Here is an 18,090-nt window from a genome sequence, read left to right as displayed (position 1 = left end):
TCATTTATGTGTATAATGCTGCATACTCACTTACCTTAGCTTGCCAGTTACATGTGCGAGTAAATGTGTTATCTTTCATGACTTTTAACTAAAAATTTAATTGAACTATAATGTTTATAACTGAATATTTGTTTACTTTTAGGGTGCGTTTGATTCGAACATTAGAATCGGAATGGTAATGATAATGGGTTTAAATAGAATGAGTTACTTTGTTGGGTAGTAGATAGGAATAGAAATAAAAATAAATAAATTAATAAATTAAAATAAATAAATATATAATAAGATTTTTTTTTGAGTACTACTGACTCGATTACAATGTAGTATCTGTTCATAACTACTTTCTCAACCTACTGAAGTACAACGAGTCTACTTTCTCAACCTACTGAAGTACAACGAGTCAACAGTTGCCTCCACTGAGGCTCGAACCCACTCCCATCATCCATGTGAGAGCGTTAGGATATATACTCATACATATGTGTGTGTGTGTGTATATATATATATTTCATATTTAATGCATGGACAATGACCTTTTTTAACTTTTTCATTTTTTTTCTCCTTAATTTTTTATTTCATTGTTTAAAAGTAGAGGGATAAAAGTGTAATGCGCTTTGTAATTACTAAATGATTTGATTTCAATAGTAGGATAACAAAAGTAGACAAACAAACATGGTAATGAGTATCAAAATCATAGTAGTATGCAAAAGTCCCCAACTAAACACACCATTAGTGTGATAAAATTTATCAAAATGAGTAAGTAATAACACTGTATATATAGGCAAGCTAGAGTGGGGGCAACGACCAAGTTAGTTAGATTGTTGGCTAAGTAACTACAAGATTTTAGGTTTGATCCATAGTGAAACAATTTATTGTCTTTCTTGGTTTGAGCCGGTAAAGCCATCTTCAACCCAAAACACCAAAATTTAATACTAAAAAAATTACCAAAAAAAAATATTCTTAATATATTATTACATAAATGTTTTTTTATCTTCCACCCATTTACACCAAATGTTACCCAAAAAGAATATTCCCCTGTGTATTCTTACACCAAATTCTACATTAAATTTTAATCGTACATTAAAATATATTGCATCATCATAAATTAATACACTTTAATTATTTTAATATAAAATCTAATTTTGATGCAAATAATAATTTTATTCCATAATAATATAACATGGAACATATGATCTACTATATTTTTAAGTAATCTGTATCCAATATTAGTCTTGTTTTAATATAATCGTCCTGATAAGATGTTTCAAATGATATAATTTATTTTTAATAATACAAATACTATATTTAAGTATTTAACAAAATATGTAAATATATAAAAACGAAATAAGGATACAAAAGAAATTAGCAAAACGAATAAGAGCAAAACAGAGAATGTTTAAAAAGAATTTCCTATAGATGACATTATTGTACCGTTTGTACCTTTTTGGCATAGTATGTAACCAACGACAAAAAAAATTTACCCTTTTAGTTTGTTCTTTAGAACATGCTCATGGCATCTTTAATTGTGGATTTTATTTGGTTTTTCTTCCGAGTTTGTGACTAAGGTGGAAGAAAGAGAAAGATAAGAGAGAATAATAAAAGTGTTGCAGGAGCCAGGAGGTATCTTCAAAAAAAAAAAAGTGTTGCAAGAAGAGTAGTTTTTTGTTTCAAAAGTGAGCCCCACAAAATGAATAAAAAAAACATGCGCCAGTAGCGTCCAGTGGGGGTGTGTACTATATGAGCTCACTGGGTGTGTTGAGGGTGGTTGCCACCCTCTTCTATTTTTGTTTAATTTCTGACAAAAACCTGATAAAAGTCTATACAAATGGGTTTGCTCTCAATAGTTTGATTCTTGCACAAGTTTTTAGGAGCTAAGTAGGAAAGAGAATGGAGAAAAAAAGAAATAATAAATGAAGGCGCTCGCCAGTTGGCGACCATCCTCAACGCTGTCTAGTGGGTGTTGCTGGTGAGCTTAACGTGCACCCGTTGTCATTTTTAAAAAAAAAAATTATTTGACGATGTTCAAATCAAGAGACAAATACATATCCCTCCTGCAAGACCCCAACTTTCTCTCTCATACTTCTCTCACTTTCACATAGGACTCCATTGTCTAAAAAAAATTATTTCAGTTAAAAAAAAAATAAAAGAGAAGAGAAATAGTGAAAATATAATTTTTACTTTCTACTTTTCATTTTTTCAAAAAAAATTTCATTGGACGAGTCTAGGCTCTAGCAGATGGATTCAGAATTGGTCCCCTAGGGGATTCAGAATCAGGCAATGATCACTTTCAACCTCGTCCGCCGAGCAAGTAAACTCCCCACAGCCCACAGGCCACCTCGTGCTACTCAACCTTCTTCCCGGTGAACGGTGCGTGCGTGGTTGCAACCATATATCGCCCATCTTAATATATAATTATACACTGTAAATTGGTCAAAAATAATGGAAAGTTGATACTCCGTATTATTATTTCTTGGGAAGCGGTTCACTCACTCAATAAGCTGCTCAACTTGCGCCCACCATACACCAACCAATGAAAAATGATATGTTAACTCTCATGTTCTAAAATTTTCATCACACACGTATATTAATTGTGATTTTATTGATACAAGAAAAAAAAATAATAATAAAAATTACTAAGTCTTCTTTTATCTGAATAAATTTGAACACGTTACATATTGCTAGAGGAAAAACATACAATAATGATCTGTTATGCTGTCAGAGTGTGGGCAATGAGTCCACACCAAAGAGATATGGATGCTTCTACATACGTGACCGATCGTTATATCGTGGACCAGAGTAAACTGTGGACCCTAGTCTGAAACGACGTCGTTTCGATGTTAGTGGACGCGAACGCAAATGATTCCAGAGAATTCATTATCTATAATACACATAATCCTTATATAGAATACACAGAACATCTGCCTAGAATACACAAAACGTTTGCCGAGAATACACAGAATATTGACACAAAATACACAGAACTCATCCTCCTAACATTCGAATGCACAAACACATCACAACTTGTGTTAATAACATGAATACACAGAATATTGACACAAAATATATAGAACTCATCCTCCTAAACATTCGAATGCACAAACACGTCATAACATGTGTTACTAACATGAATACACAGAACGATTGCCTGAAATACACAAAACGATTATCTAGAATACACAGAACTCGTCTCCTAACATTTTGGTATGGGGTGCACAATGCATTGTGCACCGTGGTCCACGATATAAATTGCCATACGTGATGCAGTGGCGATATTGAGGTTATATAAATTGAAATTATGGATGACAATTTTAATCCGTCCTGCGGATATTCACTCGAATTCATTTCGTATGGATCGAATTTTTTTGAGTGATAGTGGGTGGTGGCTCGGGGGTGGATATTAGAAAAGTAAATTCGTAGTGGGTCCATCATGTAAGGTTGATCCTAATCCACAATATAATTTGTCGACAAAGTTGTATTATTTTGACTTGGATTTTATGGCTATTGCTACAGCTATAGAAAATATTACATGATAAATTAAAGAACTAAAGCAAATTCAAGTGACCAAGTGTTGTGTCATTTTTTATTTTTTTTTTTGAATACAACTGACCCTATTACATTGTAGTATCCGTTCATCTATACTTTTCTCGACCTGTTGAAGCACAAAAAGTCAATGGCTCAAACTCATGACCTTTCATTTGAGGGAGGCCACTACATACCATTTGAGCACAAGGTGCTTGGCAAGTGTTGTGTCATTTAAAAAAAAAAAAAGTGTTGTGTCATTTTCAATAAAGGCCCAGGACAAAACATATGGGCAATTGAGCGTTGCATTAGGCAGATTGAGTCACTTCGTCAATGGTATGGTTAAGGAAAATTGCAAGGGACAAATAATTAGCGGTGACACCATCAAATACTTGCAAATCATAAAAATTATTATCTCTCAACGAGCTCGTCATATAGGCTGTTTTTATTGCAATTTATATGTGTTGTGTGATTCACAAGCTAATACATAAAAATATGGTTTACTTAGTGCACACATCTAATAATAATTGCGAGGATCCACTGCCATTCCAAAAAATAAATAAATGTTATGCACAAAGAGATTTTTAAAATCTAATAAATTAAATAATTTCATTAAATTATAAATATTATATTTTTTATTATTATGATCTTATTTGAATATACTCTTATAATATACGGAATATCTATTATAATTTATAAAATTACTAGTTTTACATGCGTATTGCGCGATTGATTTAATGCTCAATATTTTTATTTAAATAAGTAATTAAAAATATATCAATGCAATATTATATAAGATAAGTTCATATACCGTATTTTGATATATACAATCTCTCATTGACACACATGTTTTCTGTTTTTGTTAGTTTTGTTGATAGTTCAGTAGTACGATTCTGATTATTGATTGATTGTTGTGTGAATTGGATCAATATATAGTGGAGATTAGCGTGTATCCATGTGAAGCTGAGCCTCTCAAAGAATTAAGAGTCATCACTGCTAATCATCCAAAGTACGTCGTGATACTATAAATCTATCTTATGTTCTTTTAAGAGCCTTCAATTTGGATGTGTTTTACCTGATTTTTTACTTTTGTTCAACAGTTGTCCGATGGCAATTGCACCAGATGCAGGTCAATTGATACGTATGGTGTTGAGTCTCCTTAATGCCAAAAGGACGATTGAAATTGAAGAGTTTACTGGATACTCATTGCCCCTCACAACACTCACCATTCCTGATGATGGCAAGGTTAGTGTAGTACTAGTACCTCCCTGATTTTCTATAGTCACCAAGTTATTTATTTCTGTGTCTGAATAATGTAACAATGATGTCCACTACGCCGAAAACTATAAGCTAATACCAAAGAAATAACTGTATTAATTCCCTTTTACTTGAGTAGCAATTAGCGCCATGTTTCAATGGTTGAATATTGGACGCTGTGGGGAGGATATGTTGTAACGCCGGAGGAGGCCAACAGCCGGCCTGATTTCATCCTGTCAATAATCGACTCTTCCGCCATTACAACATATCATTCCCACAGGTGTTATCGTATAGTAAGATCCCACTAACCTTAATCAACTGCAATAGTTTTTCATTATACTTTTTGTAACTCTTTTTGGCAGCATCAACATAATCAAAGTCAAAATTATTTTTGTTCTGCAACAAATTAAAAGAAGTAGTATAGATCAAGTTATTCAAGATTTGGGCTACTATATCCTAGCAAGTAGTAAGGGTAATTTCGCCAGCCTACTTAGTACTCACATCTTCCCGGAGGTGATCAAGAACCATTAGACTCCACAAAAGTGATTTTGTGCTCAACTCCATTTTTATAACTGGCAACCCAAATTCGTATGTTTCTCAATCTAGGCCTATAGTTATAATCTAGATGTACTGTTAATGAAGTTTAATTATAATAAGGCAGTTGTTAGATGGCAGCTTGGAGAGGCGAGTTCAGCATTCAACTATCGAAATGTGGCGTTAACTGCTACTCAGGTAAAAGGGAATAAAATTATGTCTTTGGTAATAACTATAACTTTTTGGCGTAGTGGACAACAATGTTACATTATTCAGACATAATTAAATAACTTGGTGACTAGATGAAATCAAAATCAGGGAGGCACTGTACTAGTAGTGACCTTGCCATCATTAGGAATGGTGAGAGCTATGAGGAGCAATGAGTATCCAGTAAACACTCCAATTTCAATCGTCCTTTTGGCATTAAGAAGACTCAACACCATACACGTATCAATTGACCAGCATATGGTGCAGTTGCCATTGGACAATTGTTGAAACAAAAGTAAAAAATCAGGCAAAGCACATCTAATAAATTGAATACCCTTAAAAGAACATAAAGATAAGATTTATAGTTTCACAACGTACTTTGGATGATTAGCAGTGATGGCTCTTAATTCTTTGAGGGGCTCAGCTTCGCGTGGATACACGCTAATCTCCAATATATATTGATCCAATTCACACAACAATCAATCAATAACCAGAATCGTACTAGCAAGCTATCAACAAAACTAACAAAAACAGAAAACATGTGCGTCAATGACAGATTGTATATATCCAAAATACCGTATATAGTTCTTTCACTCTTCAACAATCCCTTCTCAAGCATTGTGTTGAACCTCCTGCAGCTTGTAGTATGTCTGAAATGGGTGAGGCATAAATTCCTTTGTACATGAAAAAGAAAATTTGCAGAGGCCATTGAGGATGAGCAGAGAAAACATACCCCCCAACAATATCTCCAAAAGATGAACTACGAAGTCCAAGCTAAGGGTTTGTGGAAAATAGAGAATGGGAATTGTGAAAAAGCCCCAACTGTGTTTAACCCTGTAAGGAGAAACAGTTTTCCATTCATGTGTTTCTACTGTTCTACAGCCACCATGAAATAAAAGACATCAAAAGTGTAAAAATATGATGTAATTTTGTAGTAGTACATCAAATCATCAAGATCACCTGCACACACACAAAAATACAAAATCCACTTAAAATATAGGACACAAATTTGGTGGCCGCAACTAACCCACCGCCAAAGCCGCATGACACAACCGCTCCATTTGTTTAGTGGGCAGCGGGGAATCTGACGATATGAAGATTATATGATGGAAGTTTTTTACCTGAAAAGATTGCTGAAGCTGACTGGGTCGCTCAAGAACGCAGCTAATTTGTTGCATGAAAAGAACTACCATTAATATACTCCGTGATACGATATTTATGATACCTCCAGAAGTAGGAATCTTTCCATTTGTATTTTGCCGTTTCTGTGATTCGTTGCTCAAAAACTACATGAAACTTAAAATCTAAAATCATCTCCGGAAATGAGAAGGGGCGTTCCGAGAATCGAACTCGGGACCTCTCGCACCCAAAGCGAGAATCATACCACTAGACCAAACGCCCTTGTTATTAGATTTATAATAATTATTGATTAGAAAAAGAGCTTACTAGGGTTTGCAAAGAGAAGCAGCGAGCAGTGAAGACTGAAGACGACGACCCAATAAAAGGAGAGTGAGATTAAACCTTAGTGGCATTTCTCGTAATTACGCCCATCTTGTGAAAATCACTGGGCCACCCAACCATTCTAGAGCCCAATATTACCCGAAATCCAATCTACTGAGGAAATTTATATAAATAATCGTTAAAGCCCTAGCTACATTCGTGTTGAGCAGTCGGAGAATCAGAGAGCGCAAGCCTTTTCAATCGGCGGCCGGAGACTTAGAAATCTGCCCATGGGTTAGCATAATTTGATTGCTTTGTCTAAATGTAGTTATCGTCCATTATTTGTGTAAATTTTTTAAATTTATTTTCATAGTTTTAGGCAAGTACACGGATCTTTGGCTCGTGCCGGCAATGTGAGAGGGCAGACTCCTAAGGTAGCCAAGCAAGGATAAGAAGAAGAAGCCCCGCGTCCGTGCCCACAAGCGGATGCAGTACAATCGCCGCTTTGTTACAGCCGATAATTTCATCTTTTCTTTGATCATTTTTAGGTTTTGGAATTTTTTTTTTCTCCCCGAGATTCATGATCTGTCTTTGTATGTGTGAAATCTGACTCGGTTTTATTATATTTTTTATTTTTTTTAGTTTTATATTGATTTCAGTACAGTATGTTTGCTTGGGCTTTAAATAGTTTGCTATCTATGAATGTATGTTGGTCTATTTTTTGAATAATGGTATTAGTTGATGATGACAAATCCAAAGGCTTGTTTCTCAAAACATTCGCAGTGGCCGCCTAAGAGCTTTCGCCTTCGCCGGGCTTGAGAGCTAGTGCTGTTTTTATCCTTCCTTGGATGTCTGAAACATCTATAGTTATTTTTCCTTGTTTTTGCTTGTCAAATTTGTACATCATGCACTGATCATCTTCTGGTTGCTATAACATTTCAACCTTTAATTGATGTCTGTTAGCTGTGTTTTGCATGGTTTTTAAAGATTGCTTGCCCAGTGGTTATTTCAGTATGATTGCTTTTGCTTTAAATAGTTTGCTATCCATGAATATGTGTGTTGGTCTAGTTTTTGAATGATGGTATTAGTTGATGATGACAAATCCAAAGGCTTGTTTCTCAAAACATTTGCAGTGGCCGCCTAAGAGCTTTCGCCTTCGCCGGGCTTGAGAGCTAGTGCTGCTTTTATCCTTCCTTGGATGTCTGAAACATAAAGTTATGAATTTTCCTTGTTTTTGTTTGTCAAATTTGTACATCATGGACAGATCATCTTCTGGTTGCTATAACATTTCGACCTTTAATTTGTTGTCTGTTAGCTCTGTTTTGCATGGTTTTTAAAGATTGCTTTGCGCAGAAGTCCTGGTTTCTTGATTTATAGATGGCAGCAGGTAATGGATTTTGTTTTTCTTATGGCTATTACTGAACTCTTATTTCTAGTCATATTGATTCATTAGCAACAGTTTTGCTTGGATGTGAGTATGTCTTTTGCTTGCACAAGGTGATTAAATGTTATGCTATTTGTGAGTACTTACATAATTTTCTGGTTGGATATTTTGTTTTTCTCGTATTTACAGCAGTTGGATTTGGTAAGAAGAGAGGGCCAAACTCATCTGATAAGTAAATGAAGAAATGAAGATTTTTCTTATTTAGAGTTTGTTATTCAGATGAATGTTCTTGTTATAGCCATTTTGGATGCTGTACTAAACTACAAGATTGTTTGTCGGATAAGGGCTTAATGTTACAGAATTTAAATGATTACTGGTAAACGAACTTCACCTGAAATGATAGTCATTTGGTTGTAGTGTGCTGGTTTACCCTCTTCCATGTTCATTGTTGGCATGAAAAGCTGCATTTGCTCCTTTGCCATCATCTACAGATATTGATGCATACTATTTGTTGTGGATATAAATTGTTATGGACACAACTCAATCCAATTTTTGGGGTATTTCTACAATGTTAGTTTATTATCATTTATGGTATACTGATGGTACAGGCACAAAATCCAGTACAAATATAACATTGGTTGACATGGTATGAATGTATGATGGTGTTTGATACAGTTATGTATTGTATATGTGATGCTATATATCTCTAGCTACCAAATATAATTATGTATGGTATATGTGATGATAATGATATACCTTCCCCCAAATACTGTACGAAACGCTGTTGAGATCTAAGAATGGACAATATTAAAGGGCGTGGAATGGGCTTGGGAAAATGGTGTTAGGGTGATTGATATTCAAAGTAGCTCAAAGGGAAAGATGTCGATATCCAGGAGACCTTTGAGGAGTATCATTGATAGAATGATAGGTGTAATAGTTGGTGGGTCAATGTCGGAAAGTTACTTTCTGACATGTCTTCGTGAACAAAACATGCTTTTAGACTTGCGAAAAGTGTGATAAAACAAAATGCTTTGTGACGAGATTAGTAGCCCTATACCGGAGGTAGTTTATGTGATTGAGGAAGACAGAGTCGGAGCACCACATATGAGAGATGATCATGGTGTACAATAGTGCTAATCATTGGCACTAGGGCTCCCCCCTCACCCCCCCCCCCCCCCTCTCTTTCTTTCTTTTTTTTTTTTAATATTATTACTTTCAAATCCTTCTATCCTTCTATATAATAAAGCCATAACGTGATGGTCAATCAGATTGTTGGATTTTCCCGCCCAGGCAAAGTGACGCCGTTTTGGAGATTATTTTTGTTAAGTTTTAGGTTTTATCTTCAACTTAATAGATATTGATGTAGCGTTTGGATTCCTGAAACATAGATGATATAAAAATTCATTTAATATTTTTAAGTCACAGGTTGCATTGTTTGCTCATTGGAAACTGTTCCTAATTATTCAAACTATGTGTACCGTGCTGGTATCTAAAATAGAGCATATATACACAAGATATTATATACACAAATTTGAAATTTGCTTTTGGCGTTTCACTACCCGGTGAAACATAGTTATTTATCTTCATTAATGTTTTAGGCTTTTTAGAACTCTAAATGCTGCAAACGTCTTCTATAAATTCTTATAGAACCAGCATCATTTTGCATTTCCCTTGCTTCTTCGTTTTTGGTCTCAGCTGTGATCTCTCATCTAAACAACCTAAAAATGTTGCAATTGTACATCTTAGGAAAAGACTTCGAGCCAGATTATACACCAAAAAAGCAACAAGGTTAGAACTTACATCGTACCTCAAGGTAGAAACATTAATCTCATCAAGAGTGAAGAGTGTTTATTCCATGATTGTGAGGTAATTTCCTGTATATTGTATACCTTTTTCCTGTTTTTTCAACTTTGAAAAATAATTCCTTCTTTTTATAGGGCATGGATGTGCGTGGAAATATTCTTAAAGAATATGTTCCACAGTTTACCAATTTGGATAAATATTTGTGTTTCTCATTTGTTTTGAGGGAGGGGAAGGGGGACTGGGGAAGGAGAACACTAAAAGTACAAATGTATGTCTTTGTATGTATTCAATCATAGCCAAAATATTTATACATACGAAGCAGTAGGAAGAAATACTGGCACGAAATTATTATTTTCATCTAGATGAATGTATATTGGAAAGGTAAATTCAAAATAAAAATGCTATAGAATTAATTCACCTTATAGATAGGGAGGTGTAAAGGTCAAACAAGAAGTGCAACAGTGCAGTGATCAAGGCATGTTATGTCCCAACTAATTTTTGCAAATAGTACTTCCAATGGAGCAGACTTGAAGTAACATATATATCATGAACAATCAGTAGAAACATGAATTAAGAAATTTGAGATGAAACAATATTTCGAGCCTAAATTACTGCAAAATTACTGCAATGAAGAGGAAACAAGTGGCAAATTAATATGAATTACAGGAATATGCTTAATTTCCCAAATTAATCTAAAAAATTGTTTATATAAAAAAAATCAAATATGTATTCAGGTAGACGAATGAAGATAATTTTATACTTAAAAAACAGAGCAGAAAATCCAAATTGCAAAAAGGAAAGAAACAGATTTCATATTCTGTATTATGTAGTCTACACATTTAATTACTATTACCAAACCCTAACAAAGAAAGCAATCACTCAGTGCCATTGATGTTTTTTCAATATTCCAAAAACGTGATTTATTGTTGAGCGTATATGCTCACAGATCTTTCAAATATAAGTTATTGCATTTGAAACACTATCATGTACCTATTAATTTCTGACATTTGAAAAGAAATTTGCTAGAGTGGAAGAATAATAGATGGATGAATGGAGAAAATAGCGGTGAAACGAAAAGAAATTTCTCACAGGTATGTTGAGAGATGGGCTTCGAACTCGAAAGCGCTAAGGGCAGAGAGCCGAAGGCGCCTAGGGCGGAGAATCGGAACCGGACAGGCTGTGACATAGAGAGACGATGAGAGCGCGGAGTAAGAAAGTCGGAGCCGCCGATGGAGGAGAAGCGGAGGTTCCGAGGCTGTGAGACAGAGAGAGACGATGATTGAAGTGAGAGATTGAGAGAGACTGTCAATTTTGTTTTACATTTAATTGACTGTCAATTTATGGAGTAATAATTTGTGTAATTTATATATAGAAATAATTAAATATGATAGGTTTTTTTTTTTGAATAAATTAAATATGGTAGTTAAACTTTATAATTTGTGATTTTATATTTGTAGTGTTGTTATGGTGTTGTGTTTGTATATTTTCTTATGAATTTATTATTATATATATCATTTGAATTATATTTGTTTTATATCATTATAGGTATTATTTTAATTAAACATATATTAATAATTATTCATATCAAATTAACATAATTATTAAGTTACACAATTTTATATATGAATGAATAAACCTCATATCACATTTTGATATATAAAATGTAATAACATTGTATAATTTAATATTTTAAATTTTTAGTATGTGCGTCGTATAAGTGTCATACTAATAATTATAATATATGTACACATTTTTGTATGTGTTAACTATAAAATAGAATAAATTTTAATTTTTTATATATTTATATCTTAAGTAATATCCAAATAATTATAAACTTAACTTACAGCTTAAAAATGTTATTTTGTAGATCATTTTAATACCACATATTCACATAATTATCGTTGATGTTTTTGTATATAAGAAACTTTAATTTTTCTTACAACATCCAATTTCATTAAATGGTTGCAAAGGGACATGAGTATTTATTATATTCTAATTTTCAAATGAGCATCATTTAAATTTTTCTAATGAAAAAAAAATAACGAATCCCTTATTTATTGTATATAGTTTGATTTCTTAATTTATTGTATATAGCTTGAATTATTTAAATGTAAAATTGTCAAATTTCATGTGATATCTTTCTTTTTTAGTATTATCGACTTTATTACGATGTAGTATTTGTTCATAACTATCTCATGCATGTGGTATTTAATAACACAATGCTTTATAATATATGCTAATAGTATGTAATGATATTCAATATAACAACCAATTTAGTATTTCTATAGAGTTATACATTTCAGAATGAGTTTTCATGATTAATATTTGATTTTATCATTTTAAAAACATTATCAACAATAAAATTACTTAAAATTTATGCCGTGCATCGCACGGGGGCAAATACTAGTGTGTCTTAAAACAATGATTAAATATTATCTAATTGTTAAAATTGACAAGTATACAAACATAAATGAATGAAAATTTATACATGTTACAGCACAAGTTTAAGTGGAAGGAGTCACTTGTTTGGTAGTAAATTCGAATTGGAATTAAAATAAAGAATTAATATCATTTTTGGTCCCACGACTTTTGAGTTTTATCTTTTGGTGCACAACTTTAAAATTTTCAGTTTTGGTGCCTAACTTAGTTATTTTTATCAATTTTGGTCTTTTTAGCCAAATTGACGGAGAAATATTGCCGGATTTTATATTTTAAGGGTAAAATCGTCATCTCACAGAAGTATCTTCAATATCTAAACAGAGGACAAGGTGATTTGGGCCCCGAAGAAGATAGACAATTTTTCAGTAGCTATTAGTCTATTACAAAATTCTTAAAGGCGAGCTAAGTCAGGAGGATATGCTGAAATGTTCTTTTTCTGGAAGCTAAAACTTCCTCCCAAAGTGAAAATGTTTTTTTTGGCAGGTATGCGCCGGATGTTTACCAACTAAAGACCTTCTCAAAGCAAGGAAAGTTAATTGTGATGACACTTGCCCTCTATGTAACAAGGAAAAGGAATCCTCAAAACACCTATTTGCAGATTCTATTCTAGCCAAGGAGTGTTGGAGCCTAGCTATTGCGTTATTAATTTAAAAACGTGTTGCAGTCTTTCCAGGAATGGTTTTTTCAAAATTCTCTCTCCCTATCTACTGAACAGAATGACTTGTTATTTGCTACCTACTGGGAAATCTGGAAACATCGCAATGAAAAATCTGGCAGAATATGAAGGCCCAATCGGCTTTGTGCTACAGTTATAAAAGCTAAAAAATTTGTAGATGAATGGTTGAAAGCTTCTACAGCTGCTAACACCAGTACCACAAACCAAAGCAATGAGGAAGTGAAATGGAAGAAATCTCAGCTGGGTTTTGTGAAGATGAATGTGGATGCGACCATCGATAAAGAAAATGCAAGAATAGGATTAGGTAGTATAATCAGGGACAAGATGGGAAGATTTATAGCTGCAAGAGGTACACATTTGGAAAGGAGTTTACTCACCAAGGTAAGCAGAAGCAGCAACTATCAGGGAAACACTCAGCTGGATCAAGGAATTTTTTTTTTGCAAGAGTGCAAGCGGAAACATACTCTCTCAAACTTCTTCAACATTTAAACCATTGTAGAGGGGAATCTTCTTTCCAACATTTAAACCATTTTGCAAGAACTCTTTTAAGTTTCTTTGTTATTTGCTAAGCGATCAGCGAATCGGGCAGTTCATGCTATAACTAAGCAATACATTTCTAGGTCTGGTTGTATGGAGTGGTGGACTAACCCTCATTTCTATCTTTGTAATGTGCTAAATTTGGATCTTAATGGATAGCTTTGTTTTTCTTTCAAAAAAAACAAAAGAGAGATTTAGAGGATGTCTAAATCATTGTAGGATGAATTTAAGATCTAAAATCCAAAAAAATAAAAAATAAAAAAAATTCTCCGAAGTAAGGACATATGAAAGGGCATTCCCAAAACAAGAATCATGCCACTGGACCAAACACTCCTACTTGAAAGAAGTAAAATCAATTTATAAAACTTGTTATTAGATTGATAATAAATATTTAAATAAATAATTACATAAGCCATTTTCTCCCCTTAATACAATTAAACTTTAGACATTTCTTCATCTCCACTCTCCCACCAGGCCACCATAGTTGAAAACTAAAATATTTATTTCTCATAACTTGTTGAAAACCAACTCAATTTATTTAATTGCACAAATTTAACTTGTTTAAAAAATAAATTATATTTTCTTGTTAAGTTTTAATTACATTTTTTTTAAAAAGTTGAATAACTCATATTTTCATTTCAATTACATTTATTATCAATGCCACAACACTATAACTCAACCTCTAACTCTCTAAGAGTGTGATGTGAATTCACTTGGCGGCTGCCCATGGCACAAGATCACTAAAATTAATCAACACATTCAAGTTTACTGTAAAAGCCTCTCGTAAATTTATCATGTCTAAAGAAAAAGCAACAAAACATTTAGACAAACTCATAAGCTAAGAAACTTAAAAGATAACAAGAATGTCAAGTTTTCAAGTTTTCCAACAATACAAACTAATCCTCATCCTCATCGTCGATGATCTTAGTACCTAGCCCTTTCAACCCTTCCGGTGGGATTTCAGAAACGGTAACAAGAGAATAGAGCTCCTCCTTTGCGTCCTCATCATCATTCCTCTTGCGAGCAATGCGAACTCTAACACGTCTTGGGACACTTCGGATTCCTCTGCTCCATATGTGCTTGTTCAGCTTCACGTCAACTCTCACATCTGTAGTCCCCATAGCTTTCTGTGCAAATTTCCTGATCTCCTTGATGGCGTTAGGGGCCTTCTTCTTGAATGTGCTGTGACCCACAAAAAGATTGCACGTTATATAACCACATAAAAGTGGACATTGAATATCATATAAGCAATACAAATAAATAGGTTAATTTGTTAGGTGTTAATGAATGGTTGTTCGTGTTATGCAGTTACTAGTGGTTAATTCTTCTTGTATATATTTCCTTCATAGTATTTTATAGTACAAACACTCATATCAATATAAGAATTCTTCGTAATTTTATTTTTCCTTTTATTTCCAGCTCAAAGTTAAAGAATCACTACTTCAAAAGCAATGCAACCAGGAAAATTTTTTCAACGTCGTAAAATCAACCTAGTTGTTAGGCGCGATTTCAACCCTAGGTGGCCGGAAAGCCGTCAGTGGTTTTTTCTTTAATTCCCTCACCTGTAGTCCTGTATGTCGTCACTTGGTCGGCAACTCCTCTTCCATTACTCAACTAACAATCTAACATATGTAGTTGACTAGTTTGGCAATTATAACAGTTTAACAGCTCACAACCCACACACAGCCTTTCAAAAAAAAAAATTACTCGGCTGACTAGGCACTCTAGGAGGGGTGCCTAGTGCCTTTTGCAACATTGAGTTTTCTAAATAAAAAACTACTAAATCCCCGATTCAGCCAGTAATATGTTGCAGTTGAACAAATTCAGTTTACTGCACAAACTTTGCATTCAGTATAAAATGGTTTGTAGTTGACCAGATTCAAAAAGCTCGACTTTGGTAAACAAGAGTTAAGACCAATCAAATGCCACACTCAATATCTGGCATGTAAATAAGCACTAGCTTATACTCCAAAGTGCAATGTAGTTTGTTCAGAAACACAGAGATTAGCACTGGGGCGATATCATTTCAATAAGATTTATAAGACTCATTTGTTTCATTGAGTGATATATTGGCACAAGAACAAATTTGTTCAATTCATTTTGATAACATTGTCTAGGATTCCTAGGAACACTTAATCATGAGGCTGATTCCTAACCTATTAAACTGTTCTCAGTTCCACATTTACCCAATGCTAAAGGGTTATAGTTCACCTAATAAACTGATCTTAGTTCAAACATTTACCCAATACAATTCAACAAAACTGTAAGCAAAAACATAAAAAACCTTAAGAAATATCTAAACAAATCAATCCCTAACACAAAAGCATTTAAGGCAGAATATGTTTAACCGAAGAAGAACAAGTCATAAAGCCAGAGCTATCTAAAACTTAATCAAATCGGTTTTCAGCTAATTTTCAAACTACAAAAAAGTAAATTCATCGTCCATTCAATATGTACATAAACATATATAGGAATTACCAGCCATGAAGACGCTTATGTAAATTGATTGTGTACTCTCTAGTAACAACCTCCTCTTTTCTAGCTTTCGTCTTCTCCACCATTTTCACTCTTTAGAAACAAAGAGCTTACTAGGGTTCGGAGAGAGGGAGGCGAGAAGTGAAGATTGAAGACGACGACCCAATAAAAGGAGAGTGAAGATTAAACCCTAGTGGCATTTCTCGTAATTAACGTCCATCTTGTGAAAATCACTGGGCCGTTTCTTAATGGGCCACCCAATCATTCTAGAGCCCAATATTACCCGAAATCCAATCCACTGAGGAAATATATATAAATATTCGTTAAAACCCTAGCCCTTAAATACAGCGGTCTTGGCAGCTACATTCGTGTTGAGCAGTCGGAGAATCAGAGAGCGAAAGCCTTTTCAATCGGCGGCCGGAGACTTAGAAATCTGCCATGGGTTAGCATAATTTGGATGCTTTGCGTAAATGTAGTTATCGTTCATTATTTGTGTAAATTTTTTAAATTTATTTTCATAATTTTTAGGTAAGGTACACGGATCTTTGGCTCGTGCCGGCAAGGTGAGAGGGCAGACCCCTAAGGTTGCCAAGCAAGATAAGAAGAAGAAGCCCCGCGGCCGTGCCCACAAGCGGATGCAGTACAATCGCCGCTTTGTTACAGCCGGTAATTTCATCTTTTCTTTGATTATTTTATAGGTTTTGGATTTTTTTCTGCCCGAGATTCATAATCTGTGTGTGCTTGTGTGTGAAATCTGGCTCGGATTTATTATATTTTTTTAATATCGTTTAGTTTTATATTGATATCGGTTCAGTATATTTGCTTGTGCAGTAAAAAGTTTGCTATTTAAGATTATGTATTTGTCTTTGTTTTGTTAGTTTTTGAATAATGATATAAGTTGATGATGACAAATCCAAAGGCTTGTTTCTCAAAACATTCGCAGTGGTCGCCTAAGAGCTTTTGCCTTCGCCAGGCTTGAGAGCTAGTGCTGCTTTTATCCTTCCTTGGATGTCTGAAACATCTAAAGTTATGATTTTTTGTTGTTTTTGTTTGTCAAATTTGTACATCTTGGACAGATCATATTCTGGTTGTTATAACATTTCAACCTTTAATTGTTGTCTGTTAGCTCTATTTTGCATAGTTTTTAAAGATTGCTTCCCCAGTTGTCCTGGGTTCTTGATTTCTAGATGGCTGCAAGTAATGGATTTTTTTGTATGTCTATAACTGAACATTTTTTTTTTTGAGTCATATTGATTCTTTAGAGACAGTTTTGCTTGGATGTGTGAGTATTTCTTTTGTTTACACAAGGTGATTACATGTTATGCTATTTATGAGTACTTATATAATTTTCTGATTGGATATTTTGTTTTTCTTGTACTTACAGTTGTTGGCTTTGGTAAGAAGAGAGGGCCAAACTCATCTGAAAAGTAAATGAAGAAATGAAGATTTTTCTTATTTAGAGTTTGTAATTCAGATGGATGTTCCTGTTATAGCCATTTTGGATGCTGTATTAAACTACAATTTCCAGCTTTTTATTAATATGTGATGACATCTCCTTTGTTTTTGATGGATTAAGTTGTTTTTTCCCTAAACAAACCCCATAGTTCACTCTCATCTTACATTAACTCCCATCTCTGAGATTGTTTGTCAGATAACGACTTATTGTTTGAAAATTGAAATGAGTTGTGGCCTTTGATTTAATTTACTGTTAAACGAACTTCTGGTTTACCCTCTTCCATGTTCATTGTTGGCATGAAATGCTCCATTTTGCTCCTTTTCCATCATCTACAGATATTGATGCATAGTATTTGTAGTGGATATAAAT

General features: G+C 33.9%; 1 protein-coding gene, 1 long non-coding RNA gene, 4 other non-coding genes and 1 pseudogene across 6 annotated transcripts; 4 read left to right on the top strand and 3 right to left on the bottom strand.

Moving 5' to 3' along the window:
• Window positions 1–5,028: 5,028 nt before the first annotated feature.
• LOC115999539 lies at window positions 5,029–6,220 on the bottom strand (annotated as a pseudogene).
• Window positions 6,221–6,840: 620 nt separating this feature from the next.
• On the bottom strand, window positions 6,841–6,912 carry TRNAP-UGG. Its single transcript has one exon. It is a non-coding gene; the product is annotated as a tRNA-Pro (tRNA).
• A 166-nt stretch (window positions 6,913–7,078) lies between these two features.
• LOC115999913 lies at window positions 7,079–8,920 on the top strand. Its single transcript, XR_004094052.1, has 3 exons — window positions 7,079–7,245; window positions 7,325–8,338; window positions 8,525–8,920. It is a non-coding gene; the product is annotated as an uncharacterized LOC115999913 (long non-coding RNA).
• On the top strand, window positions 7,688–7,811 carry LOC116000555. The gene has a single exon (XR_004094131.1). It is a non-coding gene; the product is annotated as a small nucleolar RNA SNORD14 (small nucleolar RNA).
• Window positions 8,038–8,161, top strand: LOC116000556. Its single transcript, XR_004094132.1, has one exon. It is a non-coding gene; the product is annotated as a small nucleolar RNA SNORD14 (small nucleolar RNA).
• Window positions 8,921–14,517: 5,597 nt separating the features above from the next.
• On the bottom strand, window positions 14,518–16,426 carry LOC115999997 (60S ribosomal protein L31). The gene is made up of 2 exons (XM_031239985.1): window positions 16,269–16,426; window positions 14,518–14,972 (listed from the first exon to the last, which is right to left on the bottom strand). The coding sequence occupies exons 1-2, from the start codon at window positions 16,349–16,351 to the stop codon at window positions 14,687–14,689; spliced, it is 369 nt and encodes a 122-aa protein (XP_031095845.1). The 5' UTR covers window positions 16,352–16,426; the 3' UTR covers window positions 14,518–14,686.
• Window positions 16,427–17,161: 735 nt separating this feature from the next.
• LOC116000557 lies at window positions 17,162–17,285 on the top strand. The gene has a single exon (XR_004094133.1). It is a non-coding gene; the product is annotated as a small nucleolar RNA SNORD14 (small nucleolar RNA).
• Window positions 17,286–18,090: the final 805 nt, after the last annotated feature.

The sequence above is a fragment of the Ipomoea triloba genome, chromosome 12, assembly GCF_003576645.1.
Source record: "Ipomoea triloba cultivar NCNSP0323 chromosome 12, ASM357664v1".
NCBI classification, from domain to species: Eukaryota; Viridiplantae; Streptophyta; class Magnoliopsida; order Solanales; family Convolvulaceae; genus Ipomoea; species Ipomoea triloba.
This window is presented reverse-complemented; position numbering and strand designations above follow the sequence as displayed.